At 53.8% G+C, this 20,381-nt stretch overlaps 6 protein-coding genes across 6 annotated transcripts; 4 read left to right on the top strand and 2 right to left on the bottom strand.

The window, feature by feature from the left end:
• The first annotated feature begins 235 nt into the window (after nucleotides 1-235).
• Nucleotides 236-2,110, top strand: CAOG_05011 (calcium-binding protein NCS-1). Its single transcript, XM_004346646.2, has 4 exons — nucleotides 236-349; nucleotides 504-528; nucleotides 1,307-1,524; nucleotides 1,631-2,110. Exons 1-4 carry the CDS (start codon nucleotides 286-288, stop codon nucleotides 1,894-1,896), a joined length of 573 nt encoding a protein of 190 aa, XP_004346696.1. The 5' UTR covers nucleotides 236-285; the 3' UTR covers nucleotides 1,897-2,110.
• Nucleotides 2,111-2,354: 244 nt separating this feature from the next.
• On the bottom strand, nucleotides 2,355-5,364 carry CAOG_05010 (WDR1 protein). The gene is made up of 6 exons (XM_004346645.2): nucleotides 5,321-5,364; nucleotides 5,062-5,183; nucleotides 4,505-4,595; nucleotides 4,094-4,241; nucleotides 3,790-3,973; nucleotides 2,355-3,696 (listed from the first exon to the last, which is right to left on the bottom strand). The coding sequence occupies exons 1-6, from the start codon at nucleotides 5,334-5,336 to the stop codon at nucleotides 2,449-2,451; spliced, it is 1,809 nt and encodes a 602-aa protein (XP_004346695.1). The 5' UTR covers nucleotides 5,337-5,364; the 3' UTR covers nucleotides 2,355-2,448.
• A 546-nt stretch (nucleotides 5,365-5,910) lies between these two features.
• CAOG_05009 (macrophage erythroblast attacher protein) lies at nucleotides 5,911-7,899 on the top strand. The gene is made up of 7 exons (XM_004346644.2): nucleotides 5,911-6,226; nucleotides 6,401-6,616; nucleotides 6,748-6,870; nucleotides 6,978-7,163; nucleotides 7,283-7,416; nucleotides 7,490-7,679; nucleotides 7,747-7,899. The coding sequence occupies exons 1-7, from the start codon at nucleotides 5,942-5,944 to the stop codon at nucleotides 7,846-7,848; spliced, it is 1,236 nt and encodes a 411-aa protein (XP_004346694.1). The 5' UTR covers nucleotides 5,911-5,941; the 3' UTR covers nucleotides 7,849-7,899.
• Nucleotides 7,808-9,061, bottom strand: CAOG_05008 (hypothetical protein). Its single transcript, XM_004346643.2, has 4 exons — nucleotides 8,765-9,061; nucleotides 8,468-8,620; nucleotides 8,213-8,314; nucleotides 7,808-8,079 (listed from the first exon to the last, which is right to left on the bottom strand). The coding sequence occupies exons 1-4, from the start codon at nucleotides 9,041-9,043 to the stop codon at nucleotides 8,038-8,040; spliced, it is 576 nt and encodes a 191-aa protein (XP_004346693.2). The 5' UTR covers nucleotides 9,044-9,061; the 3' UTR covers nucleotides 7,808-8,037.
• A 904-nt stretch (nucleotides 9,062-9,965) lies between these two features.
• Nucleotides 9,966-15,443, top strand: CAOG_05007 (ABC transporter). The gene is made up of 7 exons (XM_004346642.2): nucleotides 9,966-11,987; nucleotides 12,072-12,342; nucleotides 12,487-14,210; nucleotides 14,321-14,419; nucleotides 14,516-14,796; nucleotides 14,887-15,136; nucleotides 15,237-15,443. The coding sequence occupies exons 1-7, from the start codon at nucleotides 10,118-10,120 to the stop codon at nucleotides 15,329-15,331; spliced, it is 4,590 nt and encodes a 1,529-aa protein (XP_004346692.1). The 5' UTR covers nucleotides 9,966-10,117; the 3' UTR covers nucleotides 15,332-15,443.
• Nucleotides 15,444-15,738: 295 nt separating this feature from the next.
• Nucleotides 15,739-20,347, top strand: CAOG_05006 (hypothetical protein). The gene is made up of 5 exons (XM_004346641.2): nucleotides 15,739-15,936; nucleotides 16,210-16,286; nucleotides 16,384-19,767; nucleotides 19,847-20,062; nucleotides 20,168-20,347. The coding sequence occupies exons 1-5, from the start codon at nucleotides 15,762-15,764 to the stop codon at nucleotides 20,285-20,287; spliced, it is 3,972 nt and encodes a 1,323-aa protein (XP_004346691.1). The 5' UTR covers nucleotides 15,739-15,761; the 3' UTR covers nucleotides 20,288-20,347.
• Nucleotides 20,348-20,381: the final 34 nt, after the last annotated feature.

The following is a 20,381-nucleotide window of genomic DNA, read 5'->3' as shown; positions in this document are numbered from 1 at the left end:
TGGCTCAGAGAAACCAACCCAATAGGAAAAAGTTACTGTATTGACCACTTTGTAATATTGCTTGATAGGATGGGTGATTGCGAACGAATCTGAGCTACCAAGCGAGATTTTTCTCAGAGGAGGGCTTTTTGCAAACGCAGTCCGGGCTTCGCCACGCGCATTCTGTTCTACAGTCATGTTGAGCACGATACAGTAGCAACATTCAACTCCACTCTCCAAGTATCTCAGACAAATCTGAGCCTCAGTCGCCATTTTCTTTGTACCCACTTCTCGTGCATTACAATCATGGGCAAGCAAAACTCAAAGCTCAAGCCAGAGCAGCTCGACGACCTCCTCAAAGTCACTTACTGTGCGTTGTGTACCCTTTGGGCCTGACTCTTGTGTGTGTTTGTGTTGGGGGTTGAGTGGCAGAAGGGAAGTGCGAAAGTGCGTCATTTACTAACTGTTTGTCGATCGCCGTGGTACCATTTTGCAATATCGCTTGTGAACTCGCTCCGTAACAGTCGACCGTCGAGAACTCCAACAATGGTAAAACCATACAAAATTTGGCTTTTTTTTTTTTTTTTTTTTTTCTCTTGACTCTTGCTATTGCGTTTGGCTGGCGTCGCTCCGCCTCTCTGCCTCTGCAACCACCTCACTCAACCCTAACCCCCTCCTTCCACCCCAACCCCAACCCCCTCTCTCCTTCCCGCTTCATTCACTGCAGAGTCGTTTCCTGCCCTTTTTGTTTATTTTGAGCGCACTACTGGTTGTCTCATCCGCGTTCCATCTCTCTCTCTCTCTCTATGACTCTCTATGACTCTCGCTTTTCAATGTCTCTCTCATTTGCTTGCTTGTGCAACGCGTCGCTCGCAGCTCGGACTGCCTCTCGCGTTACAGTGCAGCAACGTTATTCGTTATTTTTATTATTTTTTATTTTTTTTTATTTTTTTATTTTGTTCATTCTGCTTTTGAATTGCTGTCCTCGGTTGAGGAGACGAACGCGTTCTCATGATTGAGTGAGCAACGTGCGCTACGACAGCAAGTGAAAAAACGCGCGACGACAAAGGCAGAGCGAAAACGGGACGTGTGTTGGGCGTTTTGGTTGGCTTGGTTTCCCATTTTGAATTCGCATTGCACTGCGCCCATTCGTCCCAGTCCTAGTCCCAGTTCCCTTGGTTGGTTCAGTCGTCCCTCAGCCACACTCTAGCACGAGCCATTCGCTGGTACACCTGATCCGAGGCCTTGCTTGAACGAGAACAAACAAAAAAACAAAGCTAGAAGACAGCGCCAAATCTCACCCCAACTCTTTTTCTCTCTCTCTCAGGTACAAGGGCTTCATCAAGGATTGCCCGTCAGGCATGCTCAACAAGCAAGAGTTCCAAAAGATTTACAAGCAATTCTTCCCCTTTGGCGACCCGTCCAAGTTTGCCGACTATGTCTTCAACGTGTTTGACCGGAATCGCGACGGCACCATCAACTTTAAGGAGTTTATTTGCGCGCTCTCCATCACATCGCGCGGCAACCTTGATGAAAAGCTCGAGTGTAGGTCTTTTACTATTATTTTCGAACGATGCTGTTGTGCGACGCTCACCCTTTTGCGCGTTATTATGTCTTGTTGATTCGTCCCTCCCACTTCAAAAATCACCAGGGGCCTTCCAGCTGTACGATCTCGACGGCGACGGCTTCATCACCCGCGACGAAATGCTTCAGATTGTGGACGCCATCTACAAGATGGTTGGCAACATGATGGCGCTGCCTGCAGACGAGGACACCCCTGAAAAGCGCGTCAACAAGATTTTCTCGCAAATGGACAAGAACGCTGATGGCAGGTTGACCATCGAAGAGTTCAGGGAGGGCTCGCGCAACGACCCGTCCATTGTGCAGGCTCTGTCCCTGTATGATGGTTTGATTTGAAACACAAGGCCAGCTTTTGTTGTTTGTGGCGTCTGTCGCGTTTAAGTCTTGTCTCCTCCTTCCACTTTCTGCTTGGTTCTACCCCCCCACCCCCTCTGCTTTGTTTTCGATAGCTTTGCCGATTATTTTCTGATGCGGGTTTTGTGTGCAAATCCCCCCCCCCCGCCATTTGTCGTTCTTTGTCTTGTTTGGACGAATACACTTGCATGAACAATTCTCGCGCCCTGTTGTTGTTGTTGTCGGCCTGAAGTTGGCACAGAAAACCCCCGATCAAGACATTTGGCGAAGATATAAAGGTATTAATTCACAAGGTTCGTAAATCAATTGCATGGACAACAGCAATGCACAAAGACCAAACACGACATGTACAAATGGACGGCAAAGCTCAGGCAGACTGACGGCAACGCTCAGGCAGAACGACGGGAGGAGAGAAACGCTTTGTTTCCATCCGCCCTCAAAACAACAGAGGCAGAACGCGGCAGAACACGGTAAAGAAAAAAAAAAAGACAGCAGAGAAAAAGGCGCAGAGTCAGAGATGGCCTCTTGCACTTCTTAGTACTTGATTGTCCACGAACGGACGCAGCAGTCTTGTCCGGCAGTGAGGAGAGTGTTCTCATCGAGCCACTCGACGCAGGTAATGTTGCCGGGGTGGGCGTTCTTGATGTGAACACGCTTGTTGGGCTGCTCAACGTCCCAAACATAAATGCTAGTATCAAGGCCAACGCTGGCAAGGTGGCGGTTGTCTGCCGACCATGCGATCGCGTTGACACGAGCGCTGTGGAAGACCCACGAGGTGATCTTTCGCTCGAGCGAGGAGGCCTCGTACACGTAAATGTTGCGTTGGGTGTCACCGACCGCAAGCCAGAGGCCGTTGCCAGAGTAGGCGACAGAGGTGACGGGGCCCTTGCTCTCGAGCTGGGTCTTCTCGACGAGCGAATCGCCGTTCAAGGTGTAGACGTAGAGCTTGCCGTCCTTGCCACCGACCGCGACCTGGTTTTCGGCGGGGTTGATGGCAGCAGCCTGGGGCTCGTACGCGACGTTGATGGACGACGCCTTCTTGCCGTTGCGGAGGAGCTCGACCGAGTTGTGGCAGGCAACAACGGCAATGTTGGACTTGGAAACGCCGAGGCCGTGGGGGACGCTGGGGAGGCCAACCTTGTTGTCGTCCGAGTACGTCTTGGAGGCCGAGTCGGTGAATCGGATCGAGTCGTCGGCCGAAATGGAGACGAGCTTGTCGCCCTGGGTGCGGAGCTGGGTCACGTCGTTGGTGTGGCCCTTGCCCTGGACAATGTCGTTCTCACCGTTGCCATAGTTCCAGGCAGTGATGCGGCCATCGTACGAGCCAGAGTAGAACGTCGAGCGGTCGGAGGCGATCGAGAGCGAGTTGATGCTCTTGTTGTGGCCCTTGAGGATGCGCAGGGGCTTGTTGGGGTTGTTGACGTCAAGGTAGTTAATGTAGCCCGACAGCGAAACAGTCAGGATGTGCGAGCCTTGCCAAAGGGTGCCGAGCTGCTGGTCCTCGACAGCGTCGCCAAAAGTGAAGGTCGACACGACAACGTTGCGTGCCACATCCCAAAGCTTGGCGGTCTTGTCGGCCGAGGCCGTGATGACTTGGGAGCCATCCGCGCTCCAGCTGAGCGACATGATGCTGCCAGTGTGCTTGTTGGACGCGTCGCCGAGCTCGCCAATCTTCTCGCCGGTCTTGCCGTCGTAGAAGAAGCCCTTGGCGTCAGAGCCGACAGTCAGGTACTTGGAGCCGTCATGGTTGAAGCGGACGCAGTTGGCAAAGCGAGTGTGGTCCTGAGAAGGTGGAGGAAAAGCGCAGCAGAAGTGAGAAAAAAAATTGAAACGAAAAAAGCAAGCACAAGAAACAGAAACCCCATCGTGGCGCACAGAAATGTTGCTCTTGGTAATCTTGAACGGAGGGCCCTCGTAGAGGTTGGTGATGCAGTCCTCGCCAGCGGTAGCAATGCGGTAGGGGCGTTGCTGCTTGAAGGCGACCGAGTTGATGGCCTTGTTGTGGCCGAGAATTTCACCGACAGTGGAGCCAGAGTCCCACAGGAAGACGGAGGCAAACCTGCGATTGGCCAACGAGTGCCAAATGGCGTGAGTTATTTTTGAATGGGTCGCACGGAAGAGGCGCAATCGGCTCGACAGACAAAACGAGAAGCAACGACGAGCTCGAAGCAAAACGTACGATTCGCGACCGTCGCCGACAGCAACGATGCGCTTGCTGTCCTCAGACCAGCCAATGTCCTTGATGGCGCCAGAGAGCGGGCGGTACTCGTACTTGAGGATGTGCTCCTTGTTGACCGTGTCCCAAATGCGAATCTTGCCAGACTCGTCTGTCGTTCACATTCAAAAACAGCGCAAAGCGAGATGAGCTACTTGTGTGTCTTTTTCCATTGCTGGTTATCCACGCAAAGTGTCCTTTTGGGCAACAGACACCTTTGCGTCCGAACTGGTGCTTTTGAGCCACAAACCAAAAAGCATAAAAAAAAAAAGAGGCTCGAAATGGAAGGCGGCTTTTTTTTTTTTTTTTTTTTTTTTTTTTTTTTTTGCTTTTTGGCATAGTTTGCGATTTGCGTTTGTTCGTTTTTGGTCTTACCTCCAGAGGCAATGTAGAAGCCCGAGGGCGAGTAGCGAGCGACGGTGGCGTTGACTTGGTGCTCGTTGTAGGTATCGACAATCATCGGGTTCTGTGGAGGAAGGATGCGTGATGGAAGCCAAAAAGTGAGCAAAAAAAAATCCAACAAAAAAAGAAAAGAAAAAAAAAGAAAAAAAAAGAGGACATGACAAACAGATGCACGCCGTGCTCAATCACATCCATTGCAACGAATCGAGAGAGACGAATGGAGAGCGTGACATGAGACAGAGGGAAGAAGGAAGAGGAGAAGGAAGAGGAGGAGGGAACGAAGCAATCGCAAAAAAAATAAAAAATCAATAAAAATCAATAGAAGGCAACTATTTCGAAAAAGAAAAAAAGAAAAAAAGGAAAAAAAAAGGGACAAAAGATCACAGTTCAATCGCACATTGGGCGCTGCGAATCGCACGCTGCGACAGAGTGGAGATCGAAAGGCCAACATAAGGCAAAGTTGCAACACAGACAGTCAGCCTGCAAAAACGTGATTTGTGAAGAAGGAGAGGAGAGGAGGGGCGGTTTACGTTAATGTCGCGGATGAAGACGGAATGGCCGTTCGTGTAGAGGAAGTTCTTGCCCTTCGGGTCGCCGCCGAGGTGCACGGGGACACCGCGGGTTGTCGCTGGCAGCGTGCCATACACGGTCTCTGCAGCCGCCGCGGAGGGAACAAAAGCAAAGGGTCAGTCGAACAGAACGGGAAAAAATAAAATAAAATAAATTCGAAAATGATAAAAAAATCAAACAAAAATACAATAAAATAAAAAAACCCGAAAAATTGCATACTGAGTTCGCCAGACATGCTATGGGATGGTTTGAATGAATGGAAAAGAAGGAGTGAGCGTGTAAGAACGATGGGTGAATGGAAACAAAAAGTGAGTGTAAGAACGATGGGATGGGATCCAATCAACGAGATGGGAGATCTCAAACGAGAAAGGAACACTCCTCGTTGTGGTACCGAAGGCTGAGAAGGCATCGTTCAATGTATTCAACAATGGAAAGCACCAGGATGTCAATCATGGTCGTTAGACATATCCGATAGAGAGAGAGAGAGAGAGAGAGAGCTTCGAACGCCGCCGGTCTCAAAGACTTGCTGCGCGAAACTTGAACGTGCCAAACCGTCGCGCGTTTTTGGTTGGAGACAGGCTGTCTAAGACCTTGAGCTCACGTCCTAATAATATGACCGAATACCGATTAGGTAACCTTGTAGTCGAACTTCGAGTTAAGAACGTCAGCGAAAGCAACGCGTAGAATTTAACTTTTGAAACTGGCCAACTCAAGACCTAGTGCCGTTGTTCATACACTAGTGATTAGTGATTGGATTATCGAAAGCCTCCGTCAATCAATCCCAGTCTCAGAGTCCCAGTCTGCATTTTTTGTTTTCTTGTCTGCCTGTACCAGTTGGAGATGGACGAGCAAACTGGGTCGTCGTCGTCGTCGTCCTCGTCCAGTGCCGGTTCTGCGCTCGGCGTGCTGGAGCACCCGTTCCTCAAGGTGCCGTACGAGTCGCTCAACAGGTCCTTCCGCAACTCGCAGAAGCTGCTCGAGAAGGAGATGGCGCACGTCGTTGCGACCTACGCCGACCTGCAGAAGCGCGCCGACGCAGCCAACCCCGCCTCGCGCCTCAGCGGCTCAGCGGCTGTCCAGGGCATCGAGAACGTTGTGGCGCGTCTGCACAAGCTCAAACGCAAGGCGAGTGATGGGGTTTTGCTTTTGGGAGGCACGGGGGTTGCATCCAGCTTGAATGGTTGAAATTTTGATGACTTGCACAGCATTGAAGCTTGCTGTCTGTCATTCATGATGGCTGCTGTTTCTCACTGCTTGTGACCTTGCTCTACAATGCTGATTTTTTTGGGGGAAGTGCAGGTCGAAGAGGTGCTGGGCAAGGAGGACCAGGACATTCAGCGCTGCAAAATCCGGCTCGACCATCTGCAGCAGCAGCAGAGCGCCAAGACAATCGGTGCTCCAGACCAGCAGCTCATTTGGAACATGACGCGACTCGATCGAGTCATTGTCGACCACTTGCTGCGGGAAGGTTATGTCGAGACAGCCAACAAATTTGCGACCGACAATGGCATTCTGGTACGTAGAGTGGCACTTCTTGTCGTCTCGGGAGTCTTGCGTGCTCAGCATGCAATCGAACGGGAATAGTTGTGTTGTGTGCGTGGTTACTCACGTCGAGGTTGGATTGTTTCACACCGCGGGGGTGGCAGGACTTGGTCGACGTCGACGTCTTTCTCGAATCACGCAGCATTGAAGAGGCCTTGCAGCGTCACGATTGCACTGCTGCTCTGGCGTGGTGCAACGTCAACAAGTCTCGCTTGAAAAAGTCCGAGGTAAGGGTTCCCATCCACACGGTTTCTTCCAAAGCATCCGCAACATGTTGAATTTGACGGATTTTCTTTCTGCCTGCGTTTTGCTGCATCATTTTCACCTCGGTCAGAGCGACTTTGAATTCCACCTGCGTCGACAAGAATTCGTCGAGCTGCTGCGAAGTGGCAAGCGCGCCGAAGCCATTGCTCATGCGCGCAAGCACATGTCTCCGTTTTCTGACACCAACATGCGCGACATCCAAACTGCCATGGGGTGCCTGGCCTTCCAACCCTCGACAGACTGCGACAGTTATAAGGTTGGAGCTTTTTTTTTTCTTCCATGCGATGCAGTGCGCAGCGAGTGAAAACCACAAAAGTGAACTGACCGAGATTTTTTGCTTGATGTTTTTTTTTTGTTGTTTGCTTTTGATTGCAGCGACTGTTCGACTCGTCTTGTTGGAACGATCTTGTCGAAGAGTTCCGACATGACAGCTTTATGATCCACAGTCTTACATCCCAATCGCTTTTGAGTATTTCGCTCCAAGCGGGTCTTTCAGCGCTGAAGACACCGTACGTTCGCATTTGAACAAAGTCTCCTGCCTCGATATACTCACAACTCTGTTTCGTCACCTTGTGCTTGCAGAATGTGCTATCAACACGAGGACAAGAATCCAAACTGCCCTGTGTGCTCCACAACAATCAACGATTTGGCCCGAGATTTGCCCTTCTCCCACCGCACTCAGTCGTGCATTGTGTGCCGTATTTCTGGCGAAGTCATGAACGAGCACAATCTCCCCATGGCTCTGCCAAATGGCAACGTGTACAGTTTCACGGTAAGCAGAAATGGGTCGTTGGGGCGTGCCAAACTTTGGCTGAGTATGCACTCATTTCTTTTCACAGGCGCTTCAGGAAATGGCACGCGCCAACAATGGCATCATCACAGATCCCCGCACCAAGCAAACCTACTCTGTCAGCGAGTTACGAAAGGTGTTTGTGCTGTGAGTGTGCCAAAGTTATCGAAATACACGCGAATCCCCAACAACGACAGTACAAGAGCGGCAAAACTTGAAACGTGCAACTTTCATAACGAGGGACTCGAAGCCGAAACAAAACAAACAACAGCACAACAAACTAAACAAACAAACAAACAATGACAACATGTACAATTCACAGCTTTGCACCATCACGCATTTAGCGTGATATGCTCTGTTGGAAGAACGGCCGAATTTGAAGCTGTTTTCATGCAGAACATGATTGCGACAAACGCAGACACACGATGAGCAACGGGCAAGGCCTGCCAAAAACGAAACAACAACAACAAACAAACAAACAAACAAACAAACAAAAAAAAAAAAAGGATTCATACCACACGAAGGCCGCTCCGAATCGGAGGAATGATGTGGAGCCCTAATGGGTGATATACTTGCTGGTTTTGGTCTTGGATGTACTTGTCGAGCGCCTTCAGCGTCTGCAAAGGGGGCAAGAGCAACAAATGAGATCACCGACAAACAAATCGAAATTGAGATTGAGACAACCACCCAGAAAGCAGACGGCTGGCGATACTGCCACCAAAGAGAGGTGCTTGGCACGTGTACTCCAATGCACAATCCAGAGTACTTACTCGATCATAGCGCGACTCTAGCATTGGAAAACACAAAAACCCGCACAGGCAGGAAACGAATGAAAATAGTGCGGACTTGGCGTCGACGTCCTCGGAGTGCTCAAACAGCTTGTTGATGTGATCAATTGTCTTTGTGAAGGCTTCCTGACTTATCTGTGAACGCCGTAGACAATGTATGTGAGATATACCGGTTGCTGTGCGTTCGCATTGGACAGGGTTTCGCCGTCAGAGCTTTGCCGTCAGAGCATTGCCGTCAGAGGGGACCCTGTTCATCATCATCATCACTCGGTTTCTTACCAATCCAGTCAGCTCCACTGGGAATTGTGACTGGAACTGGCACGCCATGCCATGCGAGTAGTCGCGCTCGACTTCAACGCCCTGGAAGCGAAACGCCTCGTCGCCGCCAGCAGCAGCTCCACCGCCCGTCGACGTCGACGCAGCAGCGCCCGCAGCAGCACTCGCAGATGCACCAAAACTGCCAGCAGGACCAGCAGGGCCAGCAGGACTGAATGGACGCGTGTCTGGCTGTGGCTGCAGCGACACTGCTTCTGGCTCCAGCACCAACGAGGCCGACATGATGGAGCAAAAACAAAGGCAAAAAAAGTAGGAATGACTACATGTACATATATTGCAGGTATTGTTATGGAAGCAGCAGACAAGGCAGCTGGCAAACACAGATGTGCAAGAAACGAACAAAACAAACAAACAAGGAAAAACGCATCGTTCTCAGAACTCCAGACTCGAGAAAACAATGTATTTAACGTCCGTTTCTCTCACCACTTTTGCTCACGGAGTTACGAGCTCGAATCTGAAACAAGCGCTGTGTGTTGTCGTCCCATTCAGGTCGATCCGAGGCTTCCTTTGATTCAGACAAGTCAATCTCGTCATTTTGCCAATTCCTGTTCTTCCCCTCCACCCCCGATTGCAGCGTGATGCACGTGCTCTTCTCTCTTTGATTCCACCCCTGCAATGCAACGAGGTAAATGAAACAAGTGAAAAGCGAACAGCAACTTGTCTGAGTCGCTCAAACCCTCACCTTCTCGCCCTCTTCTCCAACTTGTTGTTTCTCGTCCCTCTTGCATTCCCCCGCGCTTTTGCTGCTGACGTGGCGCAGTGCAATCCTCCGCAGCACCCAACCCACCTGTTGCCCTTCCCCCCCCCCCTTTGCAGCCCTCAAAATCGCCTTTGGTGGTTAATTTTTAATGTTGTGATGCTTTTAAGTTCGTGCTATTTTCCGCACCTCTGCCCGTTTTCCCCCCTTCTTCCCTCAAATGTCTTGGCGATGGAGGAGTCGCTCTGCCTGCGAGTGCTCGTGTTTTGCTTCTGTGAGTGAGTGCGATTCCCCCCCCCCCAATCCAAAGCGCTGATGGCTACGAAATCCCGCCCCAGCGCCGCACTGTTCCCAATGAAACCGCATACGTCCCAAACTGTAAAAATAAAAAATAATTCAAAAAAAAAAAAAAAAAAAAAAAAAGTCCCGGCAGTCCCTCTTTTTTTTTTTTAATAATCTCTTTTGCTCGGGATTGACAAGAGCGAGAGGACTAAAACAATCCAGGAGCGATCGAGCTGGATACGAGACGAAACGACGAGAGTATCGTGTTGATCTGAGACCAGAGGAGGAGCCCCTTCTTGTTTTCCAATTGGACTGCGATGAGCGACCACGCGCGATCAGCCGACAATCATCACCACGGTGCCGGTTCCGGTTCCGGTTCCGCACTCGCCGCGCCATCGACGACCTCGACGGACAACGACGACAACGGCGCACACCGCCCGCGCCTCGGATCGTACGCTCATGCGCTGCGGGCCAAGGACAGCGAGCACCATCATGGCGGCGGCGGCGCGGCAAAGGCAGGCGTGCACTTTGAGCTGAATGATTTGCCGATGATGCCCAGCGAGCACGACGACACTGGCCGCAAGAGCCTCCTGCGCGCCAGCGACGGCAGCGCGCTGTCCTCGTCATCTACCACTGCTGCTGCTGCTGGCTCCAATAATGGCGCTGCTGCTGCTGCTGCTGCTGGCGGCACAATGTCGAGCGCCCTGCTGGCCATTGCCGAGGCGCGACTCGACCCGACACGCGTTTCGCACACGGATCCCAAGCGCGCGCTCTTCCCGCAGGACTTTAAGCAGGTCTACCATCCGCTGAGAGAGCAGTCGGACGACTCGCTGCTGTCCAACACCAGCTCTCCGTCTGCGAATGGCGCGGGCGTGATTGTCGACCTCAACGACCCCAACTTTGACATGTGTTCGTACTATGTCGACTTTGTCGAGCGCTTCTTCCCAGGCCGCATGCTGGGCGCCTTTGTCGAGTTTCGCGACATTAGCTTCAAGACCATGATTGACGCCAAGCAAACAGTCAGCACCGTCTGGTCGGACATGCTCCAAACCCTGCGCATCCGAGACCGCCCTTCGCAAGTCGAATTTACCGTGCTCGACGGAATTTCCGGCTACATGGAGCCTGGCGACATGGTGGCGATTCTCGGCGGCCCGTCCTGTGGCAAGACGAGCCTCATCAAGGCCATCGCCAACCGACTGGCCACCGACCGCAACGGCACCCTGCTGATCAACGGCTCACCAATCCCAGAAAACTTCAACCGTGTTTGTGGCTACGTTGCGCAGAGCGACATCCACACCCCGACGCTGACCGTCCGCGAAACCTTTGAGTTTGCCGCCGAGCTGCAGTTGCCTCGCGAGATGACGATGGAGCAGCGAAACTCGCACATTGATGTCATCCTCAAGCTGCTCGGCCTCGAGCATGCTGCCAACACGCTCGTCGGCAACGCGCTCATCCGCGGCATCTCTGGCGGTGAAAAGAAGCGCGTCACCATTGGCGTTGAAATGCTCAAGACGCCCAACATGCTTCTGCTCGATGAACCGACCACGGGTCTCGATTCCGCCGCCGCCTTCAATGTGCTCTCCCACGTCCGCTCCATTGCTGATGTTGGCTTCCCTTGCATGGCTGCGCTTCTGCAGCCGTCCAAGGAGCTGTACGAGCTCTTCAACCAGGTGTGCATCCTGTCCCAAGGCCAGATTACGTACTTTGGCCCTCGCGGCCGTGTGCTCGACTACTTTGCTGGGCTGGGCCTCGAGTGCCCCGAGGACATGAATCCGGCAGAGTTCCTCGCCCAGTGCTGCGACCACCCGGAAAAGTTTGTGCCTCCAGAGGTGAGCATCAACCTTTCCGTGGACTTTTTCGTCACCAAGTTCAGGGAGAGCGACATTTACGCCTCGCTCGGTCGTCGTCTGTGGAAGGGTGTTGCCCCACGCGACTGCCCGCCCGCTGCCAGCATTGACACGTTCGGCAAGTATCCGCTGCAGCTGTGGAGCCAGTTCAAGCTGACCTTGAGCCGTGCCCTGAAGATGCAATTCCGCGACCCCACCTCCTTCCAAGCTCGTTTGGGCCGTGGTATCATCACGGCCGTCCTGTTTGCCACCGTCTTCTTGCAGCTGAGCGACAACCAGCGTGACTCGCGCAACAAGCTTGGTGTCATTACGACCGTTGTTGGTCACATGGGTTTCCTTGGTATGTTTTGTTCTTTCTTGGTGGTCCTTTGTTTGTGTGTGGTTCTTAGATGATTATTTTTACACCTCTGCTCTTGACAAACAGGTGGCACGGCAATTCCCCAGTTGTTGGCTGAGCGTGACGTCTACCTGAGTCAGCGAAAGTCAAAGTACTTTCAACCTTTTGCCTATTTCCTGGCTGTGAATCTGGCCGATCTTCCGCTCTTGTTTGCGGAAGTGACCCTGTTCGTCGTGTTGATTTATTTCCTTGTTGGCCTGAATGCGACCGCCGCGGCTTTCTTCTACTTTTTCTTTATGTGTACCGGCAGCGCGTTGTGGTCGACCACCTATGCCCGTGCCCTCTCCGCCTTGATTCCGTATGTTTTGGCTTGTTTTTGTTGTCTTCTTTTTGAAGCTTGCGTGAGCACGACGCCATTGCGTTTTCGTCCTTTCTCATTTTTTGCTCCCCGCCGATTTCTCATTTTTTTTTGCTCCCTCGCTGCTCTTTTGGGATGACACAGCTCGATCAACCTCGCCAACGCCATCATCCCGTCGTCAGTCGTCTTGTACTTTATCTTTAACGGTTTCTTGCTCCCGCCATCGGCGATTCGGAACTTTTGGATTTGGATGTACTGGATTTCTCCCATGCACTACTCGTACGAAGGCCTTGCGATGAATGAATTTATGGGACGCACCCTGGAGTGCGACGCGGACGAGCTGATTCCGCCGGCGAACAATCCCCTGTTCAACCTGCCATTCTCGGCTGGTGGGTTTAACGGCACCCAGGTCTGCCCGCTTCCGACAGGCGACGCTTACCTGGGCACCCTCGGTGCGCAACTCGGTGACACGTGGTACCATTGGGACATTATCATCATTTATGTCTACTGGCTTGTTTGGCTCTTCATTTCCTTCTTTTGCATCAAGTACTCGCGCGAGTTCAGCACACACAACCCGCACTTTGAGGATGCCGAGTCTCTCACTCGGCGCCGCGCGCTGCTTGCCCGCAAGATGCTCGAGCGTCGCGAGACAGACGCCGTCTTTGCGCAAAACCTCCTCGATCAAACGCAACAACTGATGGACGAGGGCCGCACCGCCTCCACCGCTGCGGCCACCGCGAACTCTGCCGTCGTCGCTCGCCTGCAGCCCAACCAAAAGGCGTTTATGGAGTTTAGCGACCTCAAGTACGACGTCCAGGCCAAGGATGAGAACAACAAGGTCTTCACCAAGACCCTGCTGCAGGACATTAACGGCTATGTCAAGCCCGGTACCTTGGTGGCTCTGATGGGTCCTTCTGGCGCTGGTAAGACGACGCTTTTGGACGTCTTGGCCGATCGCAAGACTAGCGGTCAAACCACCGGCTCGATCAAGATCAACGGCGGTCCGCGCAACGTGTTCTTCAAGCGCATCTCTGGCTACTGCGAGCAGCAGGATATTCACTTTGCGCTTCACACGGTGAAGGAGGCCATCACGTTTGCCGCCATGTGCCGCCTGCCCGAGTCCATTTCCATCGAAGAAAAGCAAGCCCGCGTGGAAAAGGTCATGTACGAGCTGGACATGGAGGACATTGCCAACGATCTGATTGGTACCATCAGCTCGGGCGGCCTTTCACCCGAGCAGCGCAAGCGGCTGACCATCGCCGTCGAGCTGATTGCCGATCCGCCACTGCTCTTCTTGGACGAGCCGACATCCGGCTTGGACGCGTTCGGTGCTGCCCTGGTCATGTCGAAAATCCGGCAGATTGCCCAAACCGGCCGTGCCGTCATCTGCACCATCCACCAGCCTTCGGCGGAAATCTTTGGCATGTTTGACCACCTGCTTTTGCTCAAAAAGGGCGGTCATCAAGTGTTTTTCGGCCCCGTCGGCGAACGCTCGGCGCTCTTGCTCGCGTACGTCAAGGCCAAGTTCGGAATCGAGTTCCAGCACGACCGCAACGTGGCCGACTGGGTGCTGGACACTGTCTGCGAGACCAAAGAGGTGGACTGTGCTGCGCAGTGGCGCGAGTCGAGCGAATGCCGCAAGGTCAAAGACGCCCTCGCCAGTGGTGTCTGCACCCCGGACGTCAAGCCACCGCACTTTGAGGACGCCATGTTTGCGACCGGTTTCCGCACGCAGCTGGCCCAAGTGATGACTCGCACGTGGCTCATGTCGTGGCGCAATCCCACGCTTTTCAAGACCCGACTCGTGACCTACCTTTTCATGTCGCTTGTGCTTGGTTCGTTGTTCTGGCAGCTCGAGTACAATGAAGGTGAGAGGGTTGGGCACTGCTGTGTTTTTCTTTTTCTTTTTGGTTTGGGTTTTTGTGGTTTGTGATGAATCCCGGTCGCCTCACTTGTGTCTGACCATTCTTGTCCGTAGTTGGTGCCACGGGTCGCATTGGTATGATCTTCTTTGGTTTGGTCTTCATGGCTTTCATTTCTCAGTCCTCCATGGGTGACATTTTGGAGCTGCGAGCTGGTGAGTGGTTGGCTTTTGCAGATCAATTCGGGTGTTCGCATTGTCGATGAGTATTGATGGGCCGCTCTCTTTCTTTTTTTTGCCCCCGTCATGCAGTGTTTTATCGCGAGAAAGCGAGTGGCACGTACCGTGCGTCAGCCATGTCGATTAGCTTGCTGCTTTGCGAGTACCCGTTCCATGTCGTCTACCTGGTTTGCTTTGTCGTTCCGTTCTACTGGATGACTAATTTGAGCACGGAGGCGGGCAGCTTCTTCTTCTTCCTCCTGATCTTCTTTGTCACGTATCTGTGCGCCAATACCTTTGCCCAAACGGTTGCCGTGTACTCTGCCAACCAGGCAGTGGCCAACGTTATTGCCCCGACCTTCTCGACGTTCTTTGTAAGTGTATTTTGCTTCAATCTCCGCCGGCACTTTCGTTTTTTTCGTCCGATTGACTTTTGCTGTTTCGCACTCGTTCTTGTTTGGCAGTTCCTGCTGGCTGGCTTTTTGATTCCCATCGAGTCCATGTCTTGGATTTGGCGCTGGTTTGCCTACTGCAACTACATGGTGTACGCTGTCGAATCCCTGGCCTTGAACGAGTTCCAGGGCAAGGCGTTCGTCTGCGACCGCTCGGATGCCATTCCGATCTACAATCCGTACAACTACACCGAAGTGAACTACTTTTGCAGAATGAACGATGGTCAAGATATCTTGAATGCGTTCGATTTGAAGGATCGCAGTAAGTGGCTGATGCGAGAAGTGGCGTGAACAGTTTCTGCCAGGGTTTGGTTTTGTCGCAACGGTTGTTGCTCACCTTGTGTTTTTGTTCGGATTGACAGAATGGGGCGACTTTGGCATCCTGCTTGGCTACTATGCTGGTCTTTCCCTCCTTGTCATCCTTGGCATGCGCTTCTACTCTGCGTTGAAGCGCTAAGCAAGCAGCTTTGGTTGTTTGTTTGTGTGTGTGTTGTGTTTTTTTTTTGTGTGTGTTTTTTTGTGTAGTTTTCAGTGTCACATTCAGTAATTCAGTCTCTTCTTCTTCTTCCTCCTCTTCTTCTTCTTCAGACTCTTTGCACCATGTTTGTCTCATCACAGTGCGGCATGACCGTTGAGAACGTCGCTTCCAAAAACTCAGAATCGTCCAGCTGCAATTTTGTTCCAATCAATCACTTCCCCCACCCCTTTTCATTCATTGACTCCCTCTTCAGTACAAGTCCTCATCCGCACATTTCGAGCATGCTCCACTTTGCGATTTTGTTGACGATGCTTTACTTTCGATTTCAATTCCAGTTCAATTCATTCATTCTTGTTTTTTTTTTTTTTTTTTTTTTTTTTTTTGGGCCTTTTTGCTGCTTTTGCATTGAATGGCAACTGAAGCTCCTCCGCCTGACGCCGCCGCGCTCGAGGTCGGCCAGCGCGTCGAGCTCCGTGGCAAGCTCGGCTGGGTTCGCTTCTGGGGCACCACGGCCTTCGCTGCCGGCTGGTGGGTCGGAGTCGAGTTGGACGACGGCGACGGCAAAAATGACGGATCTGTGCAAGGTGAGCGTTTGAGCCGCTGACCTGCGCGGAACTCGAGTCAAGCGCTGCGTTCCACCGTGTGCTTGCGTTTGTTGAGGATCTGAATGTGGGGTTGAGGGGTTGTGACGAGGCGAGCGAATCGCCGCTCCAATCTACCAATCTCCCAATCTGAATCACTCAAATCTCAATGCAGTGCAATTCCAGGCATCAAGCCCAATGAACCGCGCGACCCGTCACTCACAGATGCATCTTTTTGTTTGTTCATCTATGTCAAAAACCAAAAACAATGAACAGGCAAGGTGTACTTTAAGTGCAAGGAGCTGCACGGCGTGTTTGTCCGTCATACTCAAGTGACCATTGTGCCGACTCCGGTAAGAGAGTATGATGAGCTTCCCAAGCATCAATGATGGATGGCTGCAGAGCGCTGACGATGCCACACTTGTCATGACTTTGGATTCGTGCATTCAGGAAAAGTCAGCACCGACTGCTGCTGCTGCTGCTGCTGCAGCGACTCCCGCGCCAGCTGCTGCTTCTGCTGCTGCACCTACTCCTGCAGCTGCTGCTCCTGCGCCTACCCCTGCCGCAGCTGCCGCTACATCGACTTTGCGTACACCAGCTGCGCCAACTCCGGCAGCAGCCACCGCCCCCGCCACCGCCTCAGACACCTCCGCCGCGTCTGCCTCCACTGCACCTACTCACCCTGGCACAGACCGCGAAGTCTTCTTGTTGCGCGAAAAGGTCACATCTCTGGAGGCCAAGCGCGCAGAAGACCGCGAGCGCATGAAAGAGCTGGAAAAGTACCGCGCGTTGCACGACCAGATGACAGAGTACAAGACAAAGTGGGCGCACGCACAGCACGAGCTGCAGCAGCAGCTCAAGGAGGCCCGACGCGAGGCCAAGGAAGCCACCGAGGCGCGCGACAAGCTGACGAGCGAGGTGGCCGAGCTTTCCGATGCAACCGAGCTCGCCACGCTCGACAAGGAGATGGCCGAGGAAAAGTGCGACTCCATGCAGGCCGAGGTGGAGGGGCTGAAGGAGCGCATCGAAGAGCTCAATCTCGATCTGGCTATTCTGCGCGGCGAGCAGGAGGAGCAGGCGGCTGCTGGTGACGGAGCCGCACGCCGGCCCACGTCTGCAGAGACCAAGCAGCTGGAGGCTCACAACGAGCGTCTCAAAGAGGCCCTCGTCAAATTGAGGGACATGGCGGCGGCGGAAAAGCACGAGCTCACCGCCAAGGTGACAGTGCTGGAAAAGGAGGCTGCATCCGTGCCTGATTTGCGCGAGCGCAACACGAAGCTTTCCGCAGAGGTCGCCGATCTGGAATCTCAAGTGGTCGAGCTCAAGCAGGCCGTCGATGACGCCATGGGGGTCTCCGACATGGTGGAGAAGCTGACGAACGCCAATCTCGATCTCGAAGAGCGCGTCCACATTTTGAACGAGCAACTGTACGATCTGGAGGCCCTTCGCGATCTTGCCGATGAGCTGGAGGAAAACCACGTTGCATCGGAACGCCAGCTGCAGGGCGAGATTGACAGCCTCAGCGTCCGCGTGCACGAGCTGTCCCGCGCGCTCGAGTCGGCCAACGAGACGATTGCCGATCAGGAGGCCTCGATTGGCAAGTACCGCGACTTGCTGCGTGACTTGCAGGCAGACATGTCTGAGCTCCGTCGTCGCGAGGTATCTCAGCAGGAGGAGTCGCGCGAGCTTGCGACGCAGTCTCAGTCATTGCTGAGCCTGAACATGCAACTGCAGTCGAGCGCCTCCAAAGCGCACGCCCGCGCCGTGGATCTGGAGCTGCGGCGTCTCGATGCCATGCAAGCAACCGAAATGGCCACCATGCTGCGTTCCTTCCTGCCCGAGTCCTTCTTCAAATCCGAGTTTGACGGCGTGTGCACCGTCCTGTTGTTCCACCGTCTGCATTTCAAAACCCAGATGGCCATGTCACAGGTGCGCCAGCAATTCCATCTCGATCGCGACGGACTGGAGCAACAGCAGGCTTCCGGCTCAAACCATGCTCAGTCCGTGCAAACGCTGGTGCGTCGCGAGTCCACCTCCTTCGCCCACCGACTCTTTGCTCGTCTGGTCGATCTGCAGCACATTTTTGCGCGCTTCTCGCAAATGCTTCGCTCCTGCGAGGTTGAGCTGTATCTCAAGCTTGGCTTTATGCACTCTGAGCTGGTTGTGCACGAGCGCAAGCTGGACTCCATTCTCGAGCTCCTCAAGCGAGAGCAGCTGACGGATGTGGTTCCGCTGGATGGCATTGACAAGTCCATTGCCCAGCTCTCATATCTTGGCGTGTCGTACCTTCCGAGCTCAAGCACGGCCTCTGGTCTGACCCCTTCGCCTTCGAGTCTGCAGCTGTCCAGCATGCCGCAGCAGCAGCAGCAACAACACCAACAACCACAACAACCACAAGGCAGCTCTGGTGTCCTCTACTCGTCCCCTGCATCGTCCTTGTTGACCAATCTGAGCGATGGTGATGTGCTCGAGTGGCGTTGCGAGACGATCGACATTTGCTGCAACCGCGCGCTGCATGGCGCGTCTGCCATCCTGTCCTTGATTCACATTGCACCCAACGGTGGCTCGGACGCCATTGCACAGGGCATCTCGAGCATTTTGGTCCAGGCTGTCGACCAGCTCACGCAGGCGCGCGACGCTGCTCGCCGAATTGTCCGCAAAATGCCCTCGGCGGCCGCTTCGACGCCTGCCACCGCTGCTGCTAGTGCGTCCGCCTCAAGTACGGGCACCGAGGCGCGCATTGCACTCCCTCACGGGCAACGCGAGAAGATTGCCTTGCTCGGTCAGCGTTCCGGCCTGCTGGCCGCTCTTTTCGACGAACTGGCCCAAGCCCTCGCCGTCGGCGTGGATGCCTCGGCGCCGGTTGCCGATCAGTTGCCACTGGCATTCGACAACTGGGGAGATCGCATCCGCGATGTTGTGCAGCGCTACATGGGCGAGGCAACAAGCGACGGCTCAGCCGCGGTTGCTCACTTGGCTGCCGAAGCTGGTGCCGTTGCTGCCGCTCTCGGTGAGCTCTTCGCCGCGCTCCAGCGCGGTGACCTCGACGACACATCTGCCATCACTGCATCCCCAACAGGCACCAACACTGTTGCACCATGGCTGTACCGCGCACAGATTCTCAAGGACGAGGCTGCCGAGGCGTCCCAACTCCGCGAGAAACTGGCCGCCAAGTCTGAAGAGCTGCACGCTACTCTGACGGCGCTCAAGGTCAAGGAGAAGGAGCTCGGCGACTCGCATGTGCGGGCCGAGACGCTCGAAAAGCGTGTCCTGTCCCTTAAATCGGAATGTGATCGTTTGGAGGATGCCAAGGCGCAACTGGACGCTGCAAACAAGCAGGTCAAGCGCCTGGACGACACCGTCAAAGCACTGCACACCGACATTGAAGTGTACGAGAAGGACATTTCGGACTTGCAGAGGCAGCTGAAAACGCTCCGCAAGACGAGCGCCGGAACCGGCGGCCAGACGGGTGCCCATACTCCTGCCACCGGTCTCGATCTTGGTCTGCCCAGTCTTGGTGCCAGCCCGCTTGGCTCGCCTCGTCGCGCGCCCCACGATGGCGGCTCCGGTGCCTCCGCGGCCATGGCTCCTGCGTCTGTCATTGGCAAGTACGAGTCGCAGGTCGAGGCTCTCGAGGCGGCCGTGCGTCATCTCAGACTGGAGAACGCGTCGCTCAAAGGCCAATCGTCCAAGCTCAGTCTGGCCGAACTGCCGCCACTCGCCGTCCCGCGCACCTACGCCGCTGTCTCTCCCGCCGCCGTCTCCGTGTCGTCCGTCACCCCGACGCCTTCTACGATTACGAGCGTTGCCCGAGAGGCGTCCGAGCTTGTTAAGGTAGAAACGACACACATAGGGGAGGGGTGGCAGTGTAGGAATGATTGCTCATGCTGTTTGTCTGCACCTGTGCTTGCAGAGTATTCAAAATGTGTCCACCTCGGTGCGAGTTGTTCGCGTGGCCGAGCGTGCTGGCAAACCTGCCGTCGCAGACCCGCTGGTTCAACTGGCATCGCTTCAGCGTCTCACGTCTGAGCTTTCTGCCCGAGCTGCAGACGCGATTCTGACGGAAGTTGCCGGAGCGGCTGCACCTTCTTCGTTTGGTTCGTTTGCGCGGCCAGATCTTTCCCACTCGGTAAAAGGAGCGAATTTTTTTTTTTTTTTTTTTTTTTTGTTTTGTGTTGCTCTTTTCCGAGTTGGTTGCTCATCCGTTCGTGAATCTCTTCCCACCCAAACACAGCTCAATGTGGTCAAGATTGGCAAGCTCACCATCCCCAGCGCTGGACGACCGGAGGCTCCACAAACTGTCAAGTTGGATAGCCGCGAGTTTGAGCGCCTGCACGCCGTTTTCGTCCAGTAGGACTTGGATAGAATGGGCTGGCTTTTTGCAATCTTTTGTCAAATAAATGTGCATCTCTTTGTTTCTTGTTGATTTCAATCGACAGACTACAGAC

Source organism: Capsaspora owczarzaki (genome assembly GCF_000151315.2).
Source record: "Capsaspora owczarzaki ATCC 30864 unplaced genomic scaffold supercont2.8, whole genome shotgun sequence".
Lineage (NCBI taxonomy): Eukaryota > Filasterea > Ministeriida > Capsasporidae > Capsaspora > Capsaspora owczarzaki.
This window is presented reverse-complemented; position numbering and strand designations above follow the sequence as displayed.